The 23,861-nt window shown below is 41.4% G+C and overlaps 1 protein-coding gene across 5 annotated transcripts in view; it reads right to left on the bottom strand.

Moving 5' to 3' along the window:
• Positions 1 to 478: 478 nt before the first annotated feature.
• The window catches only part of babam2 (BRISC and BRCA1 A complex member 2), a 214,277-nt gene continuing 190,894 nt past the window's right edge, over positions 479 to 23,861 (bottom strand). For 3 of the 5 annotated variants that reach the window (XM_063040663.1, XM_063040660.1, XM_063040661.1), the window contains 2 exons: positions 6,190 to 6,343; positions 479 to 869 (listed from right to left, as the gene is read on the bottom strand). In XM_063040663.1, the coding sequence (XP_062896733.1) occupies positions 806 to 869; positions 6,190 to 6,343 (218 nt within the window). In that variant the 3' untranslated portion in view covers positions 479 to 805. Of the gene's footprint in view, positions 870 to 6,189; positions 6,344 to 14,473; positions 15,329 to 23,861 lie in introns of those variants that run through there. The other 2 variants (XM_063040662.1, XM_063040664.1) reach the window with 2 other exon arrangements.

Below are 23,861 nucleotides of genomic sequence, written 5' to 3'. Positions count from 1 at the left end.
ACTAGAGGGCAAACACGAGGAAATCTGCAGATGCTGGAATTTCAAGCCACACACACAAAAACTGCTGGTGAACGCAGCAGGCCAGGCAGCATCTCTAGGAAGAGGTACAATCAACGTTTCGGGCCGAGGCCCTTCGTCAGACTACTAGAGGGCATGCATTTAAGGTGAGAGGGGACAGGTTCAAAGGGGATGAGTAGGGCAAATATTCCCCCCCCCCCCACAGAGAACAGTGGGTGCTTGGAATGTGCTGCCTGAATTGGTGGAGCAGGCAATGTGAGAGGCTCTTAGTTAGGTATATGAATATGCAGAGAATGTAGGGAAATGGACATTGTGCAAGTAGATGCAATTAGTTTAGTAGGGTGTTTCATTATCAATTTATGGGCTGATGGGCCTGTTTCTGTGCTGTACTATTCTAAGAGAGTGCAGGAATCAGGAATCAGGAATCAGAGTGTGGGGAGGTGATAAAATGAGAAGGCAGTTGCATTTTCTACAGTTTAATTTTCACAGCATCATACATCATTCAAACTTTTCAATGATCATTTATTGTATCTTGGAACATTTTTTCTCACCAATTTGAAACATTTTATGTTGTAAGTAATACAGACTTTAACTGGCTGAACAACATAAGAGACCTTTTTGTGTATAGGATATAGTATAGGCACACCAATAATCTGCAGCCAAGGGGAAATCAATGTTCTTACAGTTGCACTTGAGCATTCGAGGAAGATTGAATAAAATCCAAAGGACGTCCTAAAATAAACAAATGCAACTGTCCGACTGGCTTTCTTCTGCAACCAGATGTCAACTATAACTTCCCATTAGCGAAAGCTGCCTCCTGGAACTGAGGAACATAGGTTTTGAAGTAAGCCCTAAAGAACAAAAAACAATGGGAGCAGTGGTTAAAAATTAACAACAAAAGGAAGTAGGAAGAACAATAATTTTTTTGATGACTTAAATATGCAAAAATGGATTTTCCCAAAACTTTCAAATTTTCTTTAAAAGTTCAAAATTTTTTAAAGTCTAAAAATATTTAAACTTTAAAAATAGAAATGTATATTTTTCACCATTGTCCTTTTACACCAAATAATATTCCACCTTTAAATTCAAAATGGTTAATGTCATTTCAGTACACAAGTGTAAAGGAGGAATAATTGTTACTCCAGATCTGATACAGCACAAAAAAACACACACACAATAATCACAGGTGCAAACACACACACACACACATACACATATATAAATGTGTGTGTGTGTGTGTGTGTGTGTATATATTTTATATATATATAGAGAGAGAGAGAGAGAGAGACAGAGAGAGAGAGAAATTTTTGCACAGTACTGTAGTGATTTTATATATTGCACTGTATTTCAGCTGCAAAAAAAAATCAGATTTCATGACATATACAAGTGATAATAAATCTGATTCTGATAGGGGTCTTTATTATGGACTGTGAGTGAGAAGGGAGTGGGACGCATCAGAAAAATATTCTGTACTGATCAATAAAGCAAATGTATAGAATCAAATGGACCTTGCCTGGTGTCTCAGGGCTGGGTGTGTCTGCATCTGTGTCACCCGCCTCTGGCTCTCCTTCTCTGCCACCTGTCCCTCACCCCTCCTAAGACACTCCACCATCGCCATTCTCAACATCCTTTGCTCCTGCTAGATTTATAAACTCGTTCTCTGCTCCACATTGACAAATATATAACTGTGCAAGAGTATTAGGAACCCAAGCTATAAATATGTGCCTAAGTCTTTTACAAAGTATTCTACATAAAGTGTCGCTGGGGATAGAAGTATTTGTACTTAAGATGCCTTTGAGAGGAAATGATAAAGTAGTGGTTGTGGGGTGGGCTAGTGAGTGGAGATGTTACTCAGCCTTACTGCTTGGGGAAAGTAACTCATTTTGAGTTTGGTGGTCATGGTGTGGATGCAGCATAGCCTCCTCCTTGACGGGAATGGGACAAATAGTCCAAGAGCAGGGCTGGATAGGATTCTTCATAATATTGCTGGCCTTTTTCTGGCACCTTTCTGTATATATGTCCTTGATGGAGGGTAGGCCGGTGCTAGGGATGCACTGGGCAGTTTTGACTACCCACTGTAGAGCCTTTCTGCCTTTCATAGTGCAGTTTTTATACCATGCATTGATGAATCTTGTTAGGATGTTCTCTACTGCACATCTGTAGAAGGTCATGAGTATTGATATGCATAGCCCAGCTCTTTAAAGCCTACTCAAAAAGTAGAGGAGTTGGTGAGTTTTCATGATTGTGTAGGACATGTTCTGGGACCATGAGAGATTGTGCAAGATGTGCATTCCCAGGAGTTTGAAACTGCTTGCAGTTTCCGTTGCTGTGCCGTCAATGCAAAGAGGGGTGTGAGTAATGAAGTCGTTAACAATGTTAACATTCAGGAAGACGTTATTTGCTTGGCACCAAGCCTCAAGCTCTTCCACCTTTCTCTGTAGGTCACCTTATTGTTGTTGGTAATGAGACCCACCACTATCATGTCATCGGCACACCTGACAGTATGATTACTTGGGGGCTTGGCTATGTGGACCTATGTGAGCAGAGTGTACAATAGTGGACTCAGCACTCAGCCCTCGGGGCTACACGTGTTGAGGATGATGGAGAGGGAGGAGCAAATATATTTAATGACCATCTGAGGCCTGTTGGGTAGGAAGTCCAACACCCAGTTGCACAGTTATGTATTTAGGTCGAGGAGTAGGAGTTTGTCCACCTAGGTCTATGGAATTATAGGGTTGAATGGTGAAATGAAATCCAGAAACAGCATTCTGATATGTGTCTTTGCTTTCCAGGTGTGCCAGGGCTAGGTTTATGACAGATGCTATGGCATCAGCTGTAGAGCTGTTCTGTCAGTAAGCTGATTGGTGAGTGTTCAGTGCGGCAGGAATGGAGTTTTTGATAGGTGCCATTACCAGCTGTTGAAACCACTTCACTGATGATTGGCATCAGTGCCACCGCGCTAGAGAATGCTATTCTGTAACCATCTGTAGGAAAACATGCAGGGGTGGATTTACTATTTGTCTTTTATCTTGCCTGACTGCCAAGACTACAGTGAAAGATCAAATCTAACATTCTGATAGTTTAGCATGCCATTATATAACCCTAGTATGTTAATCCTCCAGGATACAAGATGTCAAGTCAGGTTAATATAACTGCCTGGAGAAGACAAACTTCTTAGCAATAAATGTTACAAAAAAATTCCATGTATCCACACCAAATTTCACCTAAAAATAATGACAGAACCATTTTAAACTACAGATTCCTAGCCACCAAATTACATAGCAAGCACAGAGTAGGAGTAAAATGTCCTGGACCTCACATTTTACAGCATGCAATTCAAAAGTGACTCTGACACAAGCTATACAAAAGTTCATTTTAGCTAAGGTAAAATGCAAGTGGAGATAGAAAACAAAAACAAAAATACCCATATAATCAGTACACTCCTTTCCCACATTCCAGATTGTGAACAGAGATAAACAGATGCCAATGAATACAAGTACATATATCAATCACTGAATCTCGCCTCCTGCCATCTTGTTGTAAGCTTAGCTATTTATGGAGGGGCAATTTCTAAAGAAATATCCTGCTCATCTTGTCACATTGTTTGGGATAACAGAGAAAAACTGTATGTATCAAATCAAATGGAACTGAAACATTTAAATTTTACTTCTACTCAAATTCAATGCCACAGACAATGGCAGAAAACTGTTATGAAAAAGATATTATTGTACAGAAAATACAAGACCAATTTATGTTAATTAATAATGTTGATTAAACTGAAACAGTAAAATGATTCATTTGGAACTGGGTTTTAGTCTACTTCCACATTGAGAAATACAAAGTAAGAAGCTAATACATGGTTTAAAATGGATGGACAAGGGCTTAGAAAACAAAGGGAAGTCATCTTCCATTGACAAAGAATAAAATAAAAATGTAGGTTGAGTTGAAACCCTGAATAACGTTGAAGTCTATTAAATCAGGAAATTCTACAAATACTCAGCAAGCTGAGCAGCATTTGTGGATCCAGAGATGTTCTCTCTTTCAGATACTACCGACCTGCTGAATATCTTTAGCATAGTTTTTGGAAGAAGCATTTTAGTTGCAATACCTACACCGTTTGCTGATTTCATTATTGTGCCTCAAAGAATTACGGATCACTCAGAATGTGTTAATGTTAGATAATACAACAACTATTTAGTTGCAACTATAAAGAACTGTTATATTGATAAAGCCTCATTTATTGATGTCCAGATAAATAATCAGGTTGCTCCACCACTCAAATGTATGAAATGATTATTATGGTCTTTGTCACATTAAAAATACATCTTACATAAATGTAGGGCAAACTGAGTGCAGGGATACAGTTCCTTCCTCAAATAGGCAATCACTTTGGGCACACACAAAGTTTGGAATCCAAATGCATTTCACACTTTAAGTTCATTTTCTGCTTTCTATTCAAAGCCACAATAATTTGATTGGTGTATTTTACTTAACATGCTACTTATTGTTAAACTTTTCATTTAATAGAATGAATTAGTACCACTATTAAATATCATCATAATCTGAATACAAAAATAAAACTAATTAAAAACAAAGAATGCCTTTCAAATTACCATACTTTGAAAACTTCCAGAGAAGTTCAGCTGAAGCCACAACTTTATCTGCATTGGAAACCAAAAGTCAATCAAAGAAGGGAAAAAAAATGAGTAGAAGGGAGCTCTTTTATTGATTTACCACCAGCATATAGGACCAGGAAGAGTCAGAAAGTAAAACTAGAGGTAAACAACAACAGTTACTGAAACAGATCAAGTTAATTCTAAATGTTTTTGGCATTACAGTGTTGTCAGAGCTGAAGACTTAACACATACACTGCTTGTTGATTTAATTATTGTACCTCAGATGACTATGGATCACTCAGGATATTCTAATATCAATTAATACTAACTATCATTTCAGAAAATCACCAAATCAGAAGGTATTTTATAAATGATATAAAAAAAATCTGGTTTACAGGGACAATGTTTGGGCAATTTCTACATTATTCATTATCTATTCCACCCTATTCATTATCAATATTTAAAATAAAAAATCCTCTTTTCCTATCAAGGTTAGCATGTAATTGTAACATAATGATCATAATACATAAAAAAAATTGGAAACTAATGCAACTTACTTAATGCTAAGGTCAGCTGCCATTTTGAGTTTTCCAGCTACCAGTGAGTCACAATTAGATGAGTACACAACAAAGCCAAGCTCAAATGCTTCAAATTATACTTATACGAACAAAATATTGTACTGCAAAGAATGTTCATCATTGTCTGGAGCTACTCACTGACCTGTGGCAAGTTTAGAGAGCCAAAACCTAAGCATTTGTGGATCTGGGAAATAAGTTTCTTAGAGTGAAGATTAAGTAAAACTAGTTACTAATGGAGGTTGTGTTTAATGATAAACTTATGTGCATGTTTCCTAGGTACTACATAGAATGTTTTACGTCTTTGTATTTACTTACATATGTAAGACTGGTTGATGTAGATGACAATTAAAAATTCTGTATGGTTAACAGTAACTAACGCAAAGTACAAAATATTGTTTTAAAAAGGATTTTCATTTCCTTATAAATGCTGAAAGAAGAATGTACAATACAAAAGTGATTCAGTGAGAAAAATTACAAGAAAAAATAATATTCAAAGCATACACAGAATAAAAAGATTAAAAAGCTGTACTTAAATGCATGACCCCACTGTAACAATATTGCTATGTTCTCCAAGAGATAATAACAGAAATACAAGGAAATACTAAAAACATTGCTCAAGTACAATGGAATGGTTCACTGGTCGACCATAAGCTATTGATTAAGTCTTACAAGAGAGGTTTTTAAACCTGCCCCTCAGTACCCAGGAACTCCATCTGCTTCCTGAATGTAGATGAGAAATAGTTAACTTTCACGTATAAACAGTGAGCTGCACACGAAGGAAGTGCACTCCTGTTTGTTTTCCTCAATCGTTTCATTTTGGAGATTGGATAACTAATGTTCAGAATTTGAGATGGGAAAGTGATAAATTATAACAGCAGCAGAGAAATACGGAAAAGTTACACAAGCTGCAAATAGTAACACACACAACTCCTGTAGCAGCACGAATTTTAAGCTATTAAATCTATAAAGATACTTACTTTGCTCTCTTGGCCATCTCATTGCCATCCCAGCGTGGACTGTAAGGGTAAGATTTTTGTATCTGTTGGTAGAGTTGTCCACTGCTGGTAAAATGGTACACTGACTGGAACGTCAAAGTGGGTTGATCCCGTGGAAAATACAGGGGCAAATCAACTGCAGTTAAAAAAGAAAAAAAATTCTCATGAAGTTTGGAATGGGGGGAGGGAGGTGGAGGATAAAAAAGCTGGCTGCCATTAATCACGATGAAACATTCAGTTAGAAATAAAGATTGAATCATTCCTGTTGTGGATCAGTGAAAAAATGGTGGATGAGTCACGACTACAAGAATGAATGTAGTAATCTGTTCTCAATCATGCTTTGCTCAGTAGGAATACCTAGAAAATGAATTTTATCTTCTTATCAACCACTAGACTTGTTCTTTATTTTCAGAAAATACTCAACGGTATCAATACCCTACAGTAATCCACGAAATTGAGCTGACATGCATTTGAAAGAGTACTATGGTGGTTTGAACATGGTATTGTGCTTTAAAAGAGGGCATGCATGGTCCCATCAGCAGTTACTTGAGAAGCTTGTAGTCACTGGGCCACCGGGGTGTTCATCACTAAGAAGCAAGTCAAACCTCAGAAGTACAAGGTGTTCTCGATGGGGACAGTGCTAGAGGTAATATAATCATGGCACTTGGGAATGAGAAAGGTTTAATGGGGAGACATCCTGCTCCAAACTAATATTTCCCATGGAAGCAGGGTAAGGATAGATTAGGTTTGGCTGGGAAGAAGCTTGCCAGAGTTTAGACAAGGTGCTAACTTTTACGTTAAACAATCTAGGAGATGAAGAAAATCTGATGGAAAATAGGAAAGATATTTATTGTTTAAACTTGTCACTAAGCTGCATTTTGGGGGCTCCTTGGCTCCAGAGGAACAGTCTCGTTCAGCTGCATATATGGTTTGAATGATAACTAAACTTGATTTGATTTGATTTCTGAAGCAAGGAATTAAGAGAACATGCTGATTTTCTTCCAAACATTTATGCATTATTGAGGTGGAACGTCAATGTCAAATTAATGCTGTTAGACCACAGGTATGTGAACCTGATGATAGCCAAGCATTTTCCGTTTTTTGTATGTAGCATTTCAATCTGCGTCCTCTGAGAGGAGGACCCCCACAAAAGCCACAAAGAATCTAAGGAAAAGAATCAGGGGTGCCCGAGGGGAGGCGGGGAGAGGATGAGCACCCCAGTCGGATGGACACAATGACATCAGACCCAGGCAATGAACAAACGACGATGAGGAAGCAGTGTGCATGTGGCAAAAACTGCAAGAACGATCGCGGCTTGAAGATCCACCAAGCGAGGATGAATGTTTGGAGGGAGCAGGAGCAGCACAACGCGAAGGTGTCCAACCTGGTGAGACGAAGAAGGGGCCAGGCCCGGAGTCACCCCATAGTGCCCGGAACCTCCAAGTGCTGCAAACTAATCCCTCGAACATGAAGTCTAACAGGAGGCAGATCAAATGGCCTGCAGCTAACATGACTTCACTGTGGAAGCAGTTTGATGACGATGTTAACCAAATTCTGGAGGCAACGGCGAAGGGAGGGGTTGATAGGAAGCTGCAAGCTATGACAACAATTATTGTTAGTATCACAGCTGAACAGTTCAGAGAAGAGGAGAAGGAAGGCTCCAAAACATCTTACTCGAAGAACCAAAGAGCATTGAGGATCCACAACATCAGGCAGGAGATGAAAGCGCTGAAGTCCCAATACAAGGAGGCAGGAGAAGAGGAGCGCATTGGCTTGGCCCAGCTGATGTGCATACTACGAAAGAAGATCAGGGTCCTCCGCCGGGCAGAGTGGCATCGGAGGCGGCGTCGTGAAAGGGCTCGAAAACGTGCTGCCTTTATCACCAACCCCTTCAAGTTCACCAAGGAGTTGCTGGGGGAGAAGCGCAGTGGGAAACTGGCCTGTTCACAGGAAGACATAGACCAACATCTGAAGAAGATATATAATGATCCTGAAAGAGAGCAGGAGTTGGGAGAGTGCGACATCCTAATAGACCCACCTGAACTGGATGTGCAGTTCAACATGTCAGAGCTGCAACTAAAGGAAGTCAGAGAGGTCGTCCGCAAAGCAAGGGCAAGCTCGGCTCCAGGACCAAGCAACACCTCCTACAAGGTGTACGAACTCCTGCTGCGTCTGTGGAAGATCCTGAGAATCTTCTGGAGAAGGGGGAAGATCCCAGAACAGTGGAGAGTGGCTGAAGGGGTGTGGATCCCGAAGGAGGAAAATGCCACCCAGCTAGATCAGTTTCACATCATCTCCCTGCTGTGTGTCAAGGCGAAGATCTTCTTCAGTGCAGTTTCCAACCGGTTGTGCACCTACCTAGCAAAGAACACCTATATTGATACATCAGTCCAGAAGGGTGGCATTTCAGGGATGCCGGGCTGTCTAGCGCACATCGGTGTGGTGACACAGCTCATCAGGGAGGCCAGAGAGAACAAGGGCAACCTGTCAGTGTTGTGGCTCGACCTGGCAAATGCATATGGCTCCATTCCGCACAAGCTGGTGCAGCTCACACTGACCAAATATCACGTCCCCAGCAGAATCAGAGACCTTATCGCTGATTATTACAGCAACTTCAGGATGAGGGTCTCTTCAAGAGCAATTACATCAACCTGGCACAAGGTGGAGGTTGGCATCATCACAGGGTGCACTATCTCAGTGACACTGTTCTCCCTAGCCATGAACATGCTCACTAAGTCTGCTGAACCAGAGTCCAGAGGGCCCAGAATGAATTCCGCTCAACGGCAACTACCTATCCGGGCATTCATGGATGACCTCACAGTCACCACAGAATCAGTCCCAGGCTGCCGGAGGATTCTGCAAGGGCTCGAAAAGCTGGTGGAGTGGGCCCGGATGTGTTTCAAACCTGCCAAATCAAGATCGATGGTGCTGAGGAAAGGGAAGGTGGAGAACAAGTTCCAGTTCAGCATCGCAGGCACAGCCATCTCAACCATCACAGAAAAGCCAGTCAAGAGCTTAGACAAAGTTTTTGACAGCTCTTTAAGCGACACAACATCCATTCAGGCAACCTGCACCGAGTTGGATGGCTGGATGAAATCTGTGGACAAGTCTGGCCTACCTGGGAAGTTTAAAGCCTGGGTGTATCAGCATGGCATTCTTCCCAGAATCCTGTGGCCCCTCCTCGTCTACGCAGTTCCGACCTCGACAGTCGAACCTTAGAGAGGAGGGTTAGCAACCACCTCAGGAGATGGCTGGGGCTGCCAAAGAGCCTGAGCAGCATCGCACTCTATGGACACCACAACAAACTGCAACTGCTCTTCAAATCCTTGGAGGAAGAATTCAAGGTAACAAGAGCCAGAGAAGTGACTCGAAGGTGGCTAGAGCAGGGATCCAAGTAAGTACTGGCAAGAAGTGGAGGGCAGAGGAAGCTGTTCAGGATGCAGAGGCGAGGCTGCATCATAGGAGGCTGGTGGGAGTGGTCACACAAGGCCGAGCTGGGCTAAGATCCTTTCCAACTCCCCAAATGGACACCAGAGGGAAGGAAAGGCATCGTCTAGTTCAGGAGGTGAGAGCAGTAGTGGAGGAGATGACAGCCTGCAAGGCGGTGAGAATGAAGCAACAGGGAGCTTGGACAAGATGGGAGAATGCGGTTGAGAGGAAAGTGACCTGGGCTGATCTTTGGAAAGCCGAACCACACCACATCCAATTTCTCATCCAGGCAGTGTACGATGTGCTTCCAAGCCCATCAAACCTGCACACATGGGGCAAGGCAGAGTCATCGGCGTGCCCACTGTGCTCCAAGCGAGGAACCTTGGAGCACATCCTCGGCAGCTGTGCAAGGGCACTTGGTGAGGGACGGTACAGGTGGAGGCATGATCAGGTCCTGAAGACCATCGCTGAAGTCGTCAGCGCAGGAGTTGAGTGGGCAAAGCGGTCCCAACCCTCCAAGCAGACCATTGCCTTTGTCAGAGCTGGGGAGCAGCCAATACCTGCCAAAAGAACATCTGCAGGCATTCTGACCTCTGCAAGGGACTGGCAGCTGTTGGTGGACCTCGAAGGGCAGCTGAAGTTCCCCAACCATATCGCAGCCACCACCCTGCGGCCAGACATTGTCCTAGTGTCTGAGTCTACTAAGCAAGTGGTGCTGCTGGAGCTGACAGTCCCATGGGAAGATAGCTTGGAGGAGGCCTTTGAAAGGAAGCTCTCCAAGTACGCAGGACTGGTCAGCAACTGTCAGCAGGCTGGATGGAGAGCGAGGTGTCTCCCAGTGGAGGTTGGTTGTAGGGGATTCATAGCCCGTTCTTTAGTTAGAGCCTTCAGCATTTTGGGCATCGAGGGAGAGAGGAAGAGGAGAGCCATCCGCAGTACCACTGATGCGGCAGAGAGGGCCTCAAGATGGCTGTGGCTCAAAAGGGGGGAGCCATGGAGTCATAAGTAGCTAGCCATCTGGACACAAGCTGGGGTCTGATCAGCCCCGGCTGGGTCACCTGGAGGAGGTTGTATGATGTTGAAAGACCTGAAACACCCGGTGATTCCAGGAAGATGACTGAAGATGTGTCCAGAAGCATCAATAGATGTATGTACACAGCTGCATAAGGTTGTGTCGTCTCGCTGGTGCCTGGGTTTAGGACATCTCATCTGGCTGTCAAAATCCATGTGAATAGAACGATGTAGGAAGAACAAGGAAAAAGATTCTGCTGAGGGAATTTAAGCAGCTACGAACTAAATTAAAAGGCAAAACTAAAAAGGTAATAATTTCTGGATTGTTACCTGAGCCACATGCAAACTGGCACAGAGTTAAGCCTGATTTATATTTGTTACGCCATAGGCCTGATTTATACTTTTGCGCAGCCCTAGGCCGTAGCGAGCATGCGTAGTTGTGTCTGCGTTGCTCTGTAATTCACCACCAAAATGCTAGTTGGCGGTGGGGTTTCTATGCCACTGTGTTGAGTTTCTTCGTGAGAGACGTGGACAAGGAAATACATTTCAGATATTTTCGGATGTTGGCAGGTAGGTTTGACGATTTGGTTCATCGTCTCCAACCATTTATTTCACATCAGTGTTCAGACACGGCGGAGAAAAGCAACCGGAAATGCGATGCTACCAAGCGGACCAATCACAGTTGTTGTGATCTGCATCGCCACGACGCGTGAGTTACTTTTTTGGGGAGGTGCACATCACCCTACAGCGTAGGGTACGTGGTACCTACGGCGTACATTTGATGCAGAAGTATAAATTGGGCTTAAATCAGATCAGAGAGCTAAGTGCATGGCTTGAAGATTGGTGGTGTGTGTTCATTAAGCAGTGCAAAAAGAGAACAAATAAAAAGAAGTCAAACTAGTGAGCTAGTGTGCATGGGCTCATTGTCTATTCATAAATCCAATGGTGGTGGGGAAGAAGCTGTTCCTAAAACAGTAAGTATGTGCCTTCAGGCTACTGTATCTTGATGGCAGCAATGAGAAGGAGGCATGTGCTGGTTGATGGGGATCCTTAACGATAGATGCCGCCTTTCTGAAGCATCGCCATTTGAAGACTTCCTTGATGCTATGGAGGCTACAGCCCACGATGCAGCTGGCTGAGTTTGTAACTTTCTGCAGCTTTTTCTGATGCTGTGCAGAGACTCCCCTCAATACCAGACAGTGGTGCAGCCAGTTAGAATGCTCTGCATGGTATATCTGTAGAAATTTGCGGGAGTCTTCAGTGACATACCAAGTCTCCTCAAATTCTTAATTAATAATAGTCACTGCCGTGCCTTCTTTGTAATTGCATCAATATGTTGAGCACAGGATAGATCTTCAGAGATATTTATACTCAGGAACTTGAAACAGCTCACCCTTTCCACTGGTGATCTCTCAATGAGGACTGGTGTGAATTCACTCGAACTCTCCTTCCTGGTCCAGAATCAAATCTTACTGATTTTGAATGCAAAGTTGTTGTTGCGACAGCACTCAACTAGCTGTTCTATCTCAATCCTGTACGCCTCCTTGTCAGCAACCAGAATTCTGCCAACAGTAATTATGTATCAGCAAATTTATAGATGGTATTTGAACTGTGCCTAGCCACACAGTCGTGGGTGTAGAGAAAGTAGAGCAGTGGGCTAAGCACACACCTTTAAATGCGCCAGTGTTGATTGTCAGCGAAGAGATGTTATTTCCAATTGGCATTGATTCCGATGAGTAAATCAAAAATCCAGTTGCAGAGGGAGGTACAAAGGCCCAGGTCTTGGAGCTGGTTGACTAGTACTGAGCATATGATAGTGTTAAATCTGAGCTGTAATCAATAAGCAGCAGCCTAACGTAGGTATTGCTATTGTCCAAGTGATCCAAGGCCCAGTGGCAAGCCAGTGAGATTGCATCTGTTGTAGACCTATTGTGGCGATAGACAAATTGCAGCAAGTCGAGGTCCTTGCTAAGGCAGGAGGTGATCCTGGCCATGATCAACCTGACAAAGCACTTTAACACAGTAGATGTGAGTGCAACTGGGTGATAGTCGTTGAGGCAGCTCAGCCTGATCTTCTAGGGCACTGGTACTATTGATACCCTTTTGAAGCAGGTGGGAACCTCCAACTGCTGCAGTGAGAGATGGAAAATGTCCTTGAACATACCCACCAATTGGTTGGCACAGGTTTTCAGTGCCCTACCAGGAACACCATCAAGGCCTGTCACCTTGCAAGGGTTCTCTCTCATAAAAGATATTCTGACGTCAGCCTCTGAGATAAGAGATTAAAGGGTCACCAGATACTGCAGGGATTTGCACAGGTGTAGTTTTATTTTCATCTTCAAAGTGTGCATAAGAGGCCTGGAAGTGAAGCATCACACATGTTAGATTTTGCCTTGTAGGAAATAATGGCCTGCAAACCCTGCCAGAGCTGATGTGCATCCGACTCCATCTCTAACTTCAATTCCAGTTGTTTTTATGCTTTTAAAACAAGATTTTGTACCTGGAGTTTCTGTATAGCCCTGGATCACTGGTCCAGAATTCCACAGATATAGCCCTCAGCAGTCTACACACCTCTTGGTTCATCCATGGAATTCATGGGACACTGGCTGTCATATTGGAGAAGGAGTATAGGCTCCACCTGAAGCATGCTGGGACCAGACCATGGTCCTTGAGAATTACATAACTAGGGTTATGAATATGGCTTTAAACTAAAGAGTGTTGGGAAGAGTAGATTTAACAGCCTGTAAAAGTAAAAGTAAAGGAGTATGCAGGAGAGGTTACAAAAGTCTCCAGAATAAAGAGTAAGAGAAAAAGTTTAAAAAGGACTAAGAATTTAACTTCATGTAACCTCGAGACAAAATTGAAAAAGGTGGTGAATACAGGACTGAAAGTGTTAAATCTGAATGAATGCAGTATACAGAATACAGTAGTGTAGTGCAGTTCGAAATTGGCAGGTATGACATTTTGGGCATCACTGAATTGTGGTTGAAAGAAGATCACAGCTGGGAGTTTAACATACAAAGATACACATTGTATTGAAAGGACAGACAGATGGGGAGAGGGAGTGGGGTGGCTTTGTCAATAAAAGATGACAATCCTTAAAAAGAAGTGACATAGGATCAGAGGATGTAAAATCCTTGTGAGTATAGTTAAAACACCGATCGGAGTTATATACAGATCTCCAAACAGTGGTTCGAATGTGGGGTACAAATTACAATGTGAGATTTTAAAGGCATGCTAAAAGGGCAATGTTACGATGCTAATGGATATTTCAATATGTAAAGATTGGGAAAATCAGAAATGGAGCTGGACCCCAAGAGAAGGAATTTGTATGATGCCTCTGAGATGGCTTTTTAGAGCAGCTTTTGGTCAAGTCCACTAAGGAACAGGCAATTCTGAATTGTGTGTTGTGTAATGAACCATATTTAATCATGCAGCTTAACATAAAGAATTCCTTAGGAGGCAGTGATCATAATATAGAATTCAGTCTGCAGTTTGCGAAGGAGAAACTAACATCGGATATATCAGTATCACAACTGAGTAAAAATAAATTCAGAGGAATGAGAGACGAACTGGCCAAGGTTGAATTGAAGGGGACACCAGCAGGGATGCTGGTAGAGACAAATGGCTGGAGTTTCTGAGAGTAATTCAGAAGGTGCAGGATAGATTCATTCTAAAGAAGTAGTATTCTAAAGGGAGGATGTGGCAACAAGAAAACAAAGACACCATAAAAGAAAAAGAGAGGGCATACAAGAAGGCAAAAAATTAATGTTCAAAGTGTGTTTTATTGTCTAAGTATGCACTGTACATATTACACAACCTTGAGATTCTTCAGCTTAACAAGCAGTCACAAAACAAGAAACCTGAAAAGAACCCAGTTAAATAAAAGACCAACAGCCACTGCTCAGAGAGACAGAGAGAAAAACAAATCAAATCAGATCATGCAAACAATAAAGCAAGCATCAGCATTCAGAATGAAATTGAATCCATAAACCTGAAGCTGGGACAAGCTGGAGTGGGCCCATAATCTCAATCTCAATCCATCACACGGGCAAATCGTCACAAAGCTCGCAGACACTAAGCCTGGAACACAGCATCAGCTTCAGTGCCAAGGAGAGCGGAGCAAAATGTTGTGGAGCAGAGCTGGCTCTACTCTCGCCTCCAGTCCCACAACCTTGCCTTTTCAGTCCATCTGGCCCAGTGTATAAATTGTTCAAGCATCGGGTCAACCCCAAACTCACGCCTGAGCTCCAGCGCTGCTGCATCCATATGCTCTGGGCTGCTTCCGTTCCGTGCATGACCTTTCCAAATCAGCGCAGCACTTAGATGGATTAAAACCTTGATCCTGGTTTAGCTGGACAGACTCCTAAACAGCTCCACTGCAGCTTTTCTCCACTCCACCCGCTCCAACTACGTCTCCGATTGCAACTCCACCTCCTGGAACACATATGGACCTCCCTCTTGCTCTGTATTGCACCCACATGCCTCGACCCTTGGATTAGTCTCGCTTTCACTTGCCTCTTCATTGTTTGCAGTGATCATTTTCCGGAATTTCCATATAATAAGTGTTCTTCATAAGAGTATTTAGTTGAATGTCGCCCATGTTCAGTAGTGCCATCTTAAACCAGTAGTGGGAACAGTGGAAGCTTTTAAAAACCAACAGAAGGCAACTAAAAAATAACTAAAGAGAGAAAAGATGAAACATGTAGGTAAGCTGGCCTGTAGGATAAAAGAGGACACCAAATGTGTTTTTTTACAAATATATTAAAAGAGAGGCAAGAGTGGACACTGGACTGCTGGGAAATGACACAGTAGAGGTAGTAATGGCTGGGGGGGGGGAGGGTGTTTGGGAAAAATTGTGGACAAACTGAATAACTATCTTGTGGCGGTCTTCACTATGGAAGACACCAACAACATGCCAGAAATTCGAGACAGTCAGAGCAGAAATGAATCCATTATTAAAGATGAAGAATTATAAAGGGAAAAGCACTAACAGAATGCAGAATACGCTGTTACAGTTTTAGAGAAAGTGCAGTGCAAGAAGACAAGATGAAAATGAGAAGCTAGATTGGAAGATAGAGTTCATTTTTATTGCACAAAAGGGTCTGTTCAGGAATCTAACACGGGGACATGAGCTTTAAATCCCTGGGTATCACTATCTCAGAGGACCTGTCTTGGACCTATCATATCAATATTATTGCGAAGAAGTCTGCAGAGGTTCAGCATGTCATTAAAATTGTTCACAAACTTCTAGAGATGTGTGGTGGAAAGTGTGCTGATTGGCTGCATTATGGCATGGTATGGCAACACCCAATGCCCAGTACATTACGGGTACAACCCTCCTAACCATTGAGCACATCTACATGAAATGTTGTTGTAACAAAGCAGCATCCATCATCAAAGATCCTCATCACTCAGGCCATGCTCTTTTATTGCTTTTGCCTGTGGGTAGAAGGTACAGATGCCTCAGGACTCACACCATCAGGTTCAAGAACAGTTACTACCCCTCAACCATCAGGCTCTTGAACAAAAGGTGATAGCTACATTGATTTTAGTACCCCGTTATATTGTTATTTCATGCTCATTATTTATTGCTATTTATATCTGCATTTGCAGTTTGTTTACAATTAACAGTTCCAGATGTTTACAGACTAGCTACTATTCTATAGATTTGCTAAGTATGCCTGCAGAAAAAGAATCTCAGGATTGTATGTGGTGCCATGAACGTACTTTGGCAATAAATTTTACTTTGAACTTTGAATTGTCCTGGAGCCTGTTGGTGCATGTTTTCAAGCTTTTGCATCTTCTGCCCAATGGAAGGGGGGAAAGATACTCTGCGATTACTTGTGGTCAGGGCAGAGCTGTTGCCATACCAAGCTGTAATACTTCTGATGGGTTGCTTTCTGTGGTGCATTGATGAACATTGATGAAAATTGATGAGGGTCAATGGGGACATGTCAAATTTTCTTAGCCTTCTGAGGAAGTAAGAGGTGCTGGTGTGCTTTCTTGGCCATAGCATCATTGTGCTTGCACCGGGTCAAATTAGTGGTGATATTTACACTGAGGGTTCATGCTGTTTACACCTAGGATGCAATGGGACCTGTTGAGTACTTCTAGTATTTTCAGCTATTATTTTCAAATTCCAAGCATCTATACCGTTTTTAAAATTTTCAGCAACCAAAGGATTACAATGGTTCAAGGTGACAGTTCACTGCCACCTTTTTCAAGGGCAATTCAGCAATATTCATATACTGAAATGATTAGAAAAAACAACAGTGCATCTTATTATTAAATATTATATCCAGTATTTATGAAAATGTAATTTTGATGTCAGCCAAGAACATGCATTAAATGTCATAAAGTTGGTGTACAATGGATATGAACTAACCCTGCCTTAGATATTTATACTGAAAATTGACTTATGATGAATTTCATTTTGAATTGTTTATGGGCACTCTCTAAAGAATATTAAAATTTTACTTTTCTTTCCAGTTTCTTCCTTAACTTTCTATGCATTGTTCACAATTTCTTTGTATACATTATTCACAACAAATGTACTCCCTTTAATTAAGCTCCATCCTTAGTTCTTCTGCCATTGCCCTGTTTTTTTGCTATGGCACCATCTGCATGTACTTTCACCAGCTGTTTTGGCAAATAATTTGAAGTGCGCAAAGCTGAGTGTCACTATAGACAAAAATACTGCCCAACGTCACAGATTAGGAATGTTACAATATTTGGGATGCAAATTAATTCTTCAGAACAAGATAGTGATGTCCCAATAGGTCAACCAATTGCACTGTCCCTGTATTTAAATTATCTAATAGCAGTGAATTGAAATTTGGTCAGTTAATTAAAATGTTATTTATCTATACCAATGCCAATTATTTTTTGTTAGTACTGCTGGTTCTATGCTTCACACATAAAAAGTTCGTAATGATGTTTGTTTTGTCCAAATTCTAGCTTAGATTCCATATATGTCAACTGAAGATGGCAACTTAAGTTGAAAATTCAAATCTCACATTGTTATACCTATGCAAATGACTATGGATTGCAGAGCTATTAATTACAAAGACAAAAAAAAATGATAAAGGAAATTCCCAAAAGTGGTATCAACAGAAAAGCAGGAAATCTGCTTGCATAATTTTTCATTTTTGCTATGAACTGCAGCATCAATTCCAATCATTAATATTGGACCATTTCCAAACATCACCTGTCTAATATAGGTTAATGGAATTAAAAAAGTTTCCAAACCTGTGCAGCTGAGTTTAATGCAACTATATCCAATTTAAGCAGAGGCCCTGACCATTAATGGCGCAATACTTTGCAACTGATGGAGATGTAGTAGGGTGTGTATGCTAGGATTAAGGATTTCTGGCTGATATGTTGTACATTGTCTTCCTCTCCCCTTCCCCATCACCATTAAAGAGGACGCTTGCCTTCAAGGCAGCTTGATTGATGGGTATGGAATATAAGATGTCAAAAATGAGATTAGCATTTTATGGTTAGGGCAGTAAAGGTGTAGTCTCACATGACATTTGGGTCATCAACAACAGGGAGTGGGATGGGAATAGATTGGGGACAAGATTAGATGATGCTGATTGTGAGACAGGTTTAGAGATTACAGAGAGAGATTTGGTGATTAAGGAAAGAGTCAAGAGATGTGATGTGGAAGGAGCAACTTCCAACGAAGTATAAAAAAGCAGGCTGGGTTGGGGGTTTGAGGAAAGCATAATTCCTCCTGATTCAGAAGCAGTCTCTGCCCTGCAGCATTCCTCTCCTCCCTTCATGTACCAGAATTTTCATGTCCCAGTAATCTCAATGGTTGGGGTTACACATTTGACAGACACCTCCTGCAAATGATTTTTTTCTCATCCAGTCTATCGTGAAAGATAAGTGGGTAGATTTAAGGTGGGTTTGGTTTCAGCCTGTGTTTGATACTGTAACCCTTTTTCTGTAATTACACATGCCTGGGTCAAGGTCTCAATGACAAATATGGATGTGTGCTGTGAGGAGACGGCAGTCTTTCCTTTTTGCTTGGTAATATTTGTACTATGGAGCATGATCAAATAAATACAAAAACACCTTGAAATCTACCACAGTGAAACAAGAACTTGTTTTTCCTCTCTCCTGAGTTAATTCTGCTCTTCGCTTTCTTTCACTCAATTAGTACCTTTTGTGGTTTAATATATAGTTTTCAAGGTCCAGAAACTTGAGACCAAAAATATAGGCTGATTATCCAGGACAATACTGAGACAGTGTGGCAGTGTTGGATATGCTACTTTACAGAGGACAAATGAACTGTGACCGTATTTGTACTTAAAGGTTAATCTAAAATGCTGTTTAAAACTAATTGAGTTAAGATGAGGCTAACCTTGTCAGTAGTTATCCTCAGTTACATTACTAAAATTTATTATTTGGTCATTGAAACATTGCTTTTTCTACAATAGCAAAGATGCAATTATACCTGAGAGGGCATGGGATAGATTTTATTTACTTATTTTTATTTAGTTAAACAGCGTGGAATAGGCCCTTCCAGCCCTACGAGTTGTGCCACCCAGCAACCCCTGACAGCCTCTGATTTAACCCTAACTTAATCATGGGACAATTTACAATGATCAATGAACCTATTAACTGGTATGTCTCTGGACTGTGGGAGGAAACCGGAGCACCTGGAGAAAACCCACGCATTCCACGGGGAGAGGTATAGAGGATGCTGGAATTGAACTCTGAACTCTGATACCCCAGCTGCAATAATGTTGCGCAAACTGTTATGCTACCACAACGGCCAATTTACAAGGGTTGCTGGGACACTAAGCATTCACTAAGAGGAGAGACTGGATAAGCTATGGTCTATTTCTTTAGAAGAAATGAGAGAGGAGATTGAAATATGATGTGTGAGGAGTGCCTAGATACAGTATGTAGGAAGTACTATATTCATTAGCAAAGAGATAAAAGAGAAAGTAATTGGCAGAAGGATAACAAGGAGATAATGAAGCATTTTTTTTCACCCAGAGAGTGGCAAGATTTGAGACTCAATGCATTAAAATGAAGGTGGAGGCAGAGTATTTGTCGCATTTAAACACTTAAAAGAACTGTGATCTGTATAGCTGCAGACTGAGTGCTAGAAAGTAGAAATAGTTTGGTGAGCACTTTTTTGACTGGCAAGACAGGAGGGGCTGAGTAGCTTTTTTCATGTCGAGAATATTGACTGTGCTTTCAGTAGTGTACAGAGGCAGTATTGCTTTAATACTCCACACAAAAGCAGCTCTGACAGTAGCACTTTTTTTCCAGCAGTACACGAGGGAATCAGCCTAGACCTTGTGCTTACATTTCTGGGATGGGACTTGAATCTCCTCCCACAGACTCAAAAGCAGAAGCTGGAAGTATTTCATTGGCAGTAATGCACTTTGGATATTCTGGTCAGGAAGGGTCTTTCTAAAGCAAAATAATTTTCTTTTTAGCCACAATAGTCCTAGTCACATCTTTTGATTCCTAAGACATTCGCTCTCCCTTTCTGAGTATCCCACATTACACACCATCTTTTCAAGGAGACAAAACTTTTGTCCAAAAAAATCACAATAATTCTTGAAAAATTTAATCTTAGTCTACAAATTAAAAATATCATTCCAATCTGTCTCTTTTCATGATTGTACCAGCCTCCCAGGTTAAAAAAATGTATCACTGAAAGCAAACCTTAAGTCTTTACATAAGATCTACTATTTTATAACAGGCCAGAATTTCCCAAGAAAACGACAGAAATTTTTCATAAGAATACTGGCATTTCCCTTCATGGATTTCAGAAAGTTTAGGACTTTTGCATAAGTGTGCGTAATGGAGAAATCACAAACTTCCTGAGGGTTGCTCACTGGCTACTTCCCAACTCCACCCGGACATTGGACTCCTCATGGAATCCAACAGCAGAGTGCCAATCTCTGGAATTTCCCAGCAGTCAGACAAGAAGCTACCCACTGAACCTGCGCCAGATTAAATATGGTACGGGTTCAGTGGCTTCACTCTTTTCCATGGGCAGAAACGTCTATAAGTGAATGCTTTACATAGTTCACATTTTTTTGAATTAACTGAGTTTACTGAAATATAAAACTTAAAACATTTAAAAGCAACTTACATACACATTAATCACACTACTAAAAGAATTTTTAACAAGCTTTGAAATTTTTTTGTGATTTTGGAAACATTCAAGCTATTTAACGTGACCACACGATACCATATGAGCTGAAACCACTGACCAGAACGGAACCAGCACTGTTGAACTGGCTGCTTGGAGAGCCACTCAAAGTAAGTGCAGACTTAGTGGGCATTTTCAGCAATCACATATAAAAACACAAATACTAAATTTATGCCTGTATCAAAATGATCAAAAACATACTCAAGTGACTGCGTCCAAATTTCCGTGTCCAGCACATAATTCTCTGAAACTTCTGCCACCCCCAACTGGATCCCATCACCAAACACATCTTTCCCTCCCCCCTTTCTGCTTTCCTTAAGGATTGCTCCCTACGTGACTACCTTGTCCCTTCGTCCCATCCCACTGATCTCACTCCTGGCACTTATCCTTGCCCCTACACTTCCTCACTCACTATCATTCATGGCCCCAAACAGTCCTTCTAGGTGAGGCGACACTTCACCTGTGAGTCTTTTGGGGTCATATACCGTGTTCGGTGCTTCCGGTGTGGCCTCTTGTATATTGGTGAGACCTCACGTAGATTGGGAGCCCGCTTCACAGAGCATCTGTGCTCTGTCCACCAGAACAAGTGGGATCTCCCAGTGGACATCCATTTTATTTCCACTCCCATATGTTCATTCATGGCCTCCCCCACTGTTGCAATAAGGCCATCCTTAGGTTAGAGGAATAACACCTTATATTCTGTTTGGGTAGCTTCCAACCTGATGGCAAGAACATCAATTTCCCAAGCTTCCAGTAATATCTCTCTCCTGCCCTCCCCCTCACCATTTCCCATCCCCTTGTCCCTCTCTCATGTTATCTCCTTGCCCACCCATCGCCTCCCTCTGGTGCTCTTCCCCCTACTTTTTCTTTCCTCTATGGCGTTCTATCCCTTTCACCAATCAACTTCCTAGCTCTCTGCTTCATCCCTCCCTCTCCAAATTTTACCTATCGCTTATCTCCCATCCCCCACCTTTCAAATCTCCTCCTCAGCTTTTTTCTCCAGTCCTGCTGAAGGGTTTCGGCCCTAAATGTTGACTGTACTTTTTTCCACAGATGCTGCCTGGCCAGCAGAGTTTCTCCAGCATTTTGTGTGTGTTGTTTGGATTTCCAGCATCTGCAGATTTTCTCTTACTTGTGACACTCATACAGCTGTTGTTAGCTGTGGCTCAGTTGTTAGTGTTCTTATGCCAGAAATAGTAGGTAGGAGATTCACTACAGAAATATGAGCCGAAAAATTGAGGCAGATACTTTTGACACTTCAGTACAGTACCGGGCAAGTACTACATTGTGCTGTCTTTCATAGTAAATCAATGCACCATCTGCTCTCCAAATTGGTCATAAAAGATCACATGAAACTATTCTGGAGTGGTATGGTGAGTTAATTCTAATGTTTTATGTAAGCCCAGGTTTCCATCCTACTTTTAAACTCAGCCAAGCCCCAGTTTCTTGTGTCCGCTTGAAATTCACCTGATTCTGTTTCGTGTACTCTCCTGAAACCCACAAGGCCCTGGTTCCTATGCTCCATTTAAATTTAGCAGATCTGCTGGAAACTTTATTTTACTATTCTATAACATGTAAAAAGAAGTGAATTAAAAATACATTTGAGGTTATCAATTTGGGAATAACGTCCAATAATCTTATGTATCTACCACCCAGCACCACTCAAATCCCGAGACTGCTGGGTTAACATCATTTTGCTCTAACTGGCCATATGACACCATGTTGAATGGACTGCCAGCTTTCCTACATACAATCTGTAGTGCCCTGATACAGTTGGAAAGGGTTTGGGAAATGACTTGGAGAAAGGTCCCACACAAACACTGAAAAGTAAAGAGATTTTTGATGGTCTACAATAACTCAGTTTAGGTTTTATAAGAAAAGTTTGCATCATTCAGGATTCTCAAAATATCTGTTTATTGCAACACTCCTCCTCCACACCCCACCCCCCACACGAGGTAGATTTAAATTAAGAAAAAACGGGCATACTTTATCCCACCCTAAAAATTTCCCTTAATTGTTATTTCTCTTCAGTTTAAATCTGTACGAACGTTATTAAGTTTTGTGCAACTAGAGATAGCTTGCATGAGATGCCACATTTACATTGGGTAAATGAGCTCAATCCAGCTGCAGGGTAATACTTTGCTGTAATTAAATGATCTTATACTGTCCCATGGTCATTGGCTCTCAATATTATCGATCTCTACCAACACTGCTTGCAACATATTTTATGTGGTCACAGCACACAGGTTCCGGAAGAGGGTGATGGAGCAATATCAATTTAGCAACGAGTTCTGAATTAAATGGATTGTGAAGTTCATAAATATAGGAAAGAAAATTTAAACACAGGAAGATATGTTTAAGAGTTAGGAAGGGACTTTGAGCATGGTAAACGTTTTGCAGAAGAGACCAAGGAAAACCAGTCAAAGTGACAAAATGATTGCATATCTGGATTGAGGGATAATATAGGAAGGCATCATACTGTTTATTACTTTCTGAATCAAATCAGTTATTTTTAGTTGCACCTAGTTTTGGGAACAACAGGACCAAAATTTGAGAAGATTTGTAGGTTTTACTTGCATAATAGTATTTGGAAATTTTCAGATTAGAAAAAAGTCCACCACTAATTTGCCCTATACAGATAGGTTGAGAAACACAAACATTTAGCACATAGTGACTTGAATAACACAGTAATAGTAAATACCATCCCAATCTTGTTCAACTGAGATTGTGTGTTAGGTGGGGGGTGTGAGGCGTTGGAATTCTTAGCTTCACACAAATGAATCTCTCTCGATCTTTCTCTCAAGTAGATTCTAACTACTCTGAAGCATCACTGAACACAATATATGAAAAATCTATAACCCAGATCATCTTAACTACCCAGATAAAGTGGGCTAAAGAAGCATATCTGTTTTATTTGAAGTACCAGCAGCACAGAAAAGTAGATGAACAGAACTAGTAGGCACAAAACAGTCAAAATGTAATGCCATATCATTGGCAGCTACTACATAATTAAATTGTGTCACTGAAT

The sequence above is a fragment of the Mobula hypostoma genome, chromosome 2, assembly GCF_963921235.1.
Source record: "Mobula hypostoma chromosome 2, sMobHyp1.1, whole genome shotgun sequence".
Taxonomy (NCBI): Eukaryota; Metazoa; Chordata; class Chondrichthyes; order Myliobatiformes; family Myliobatidae; genus Mobula; species Mobula hypostoma.
The sequence above is the reverse complement of the archived record's forward strand: the minus strand, read 5'-3'. Positions and strand labels throughout refer to the sequence as shown.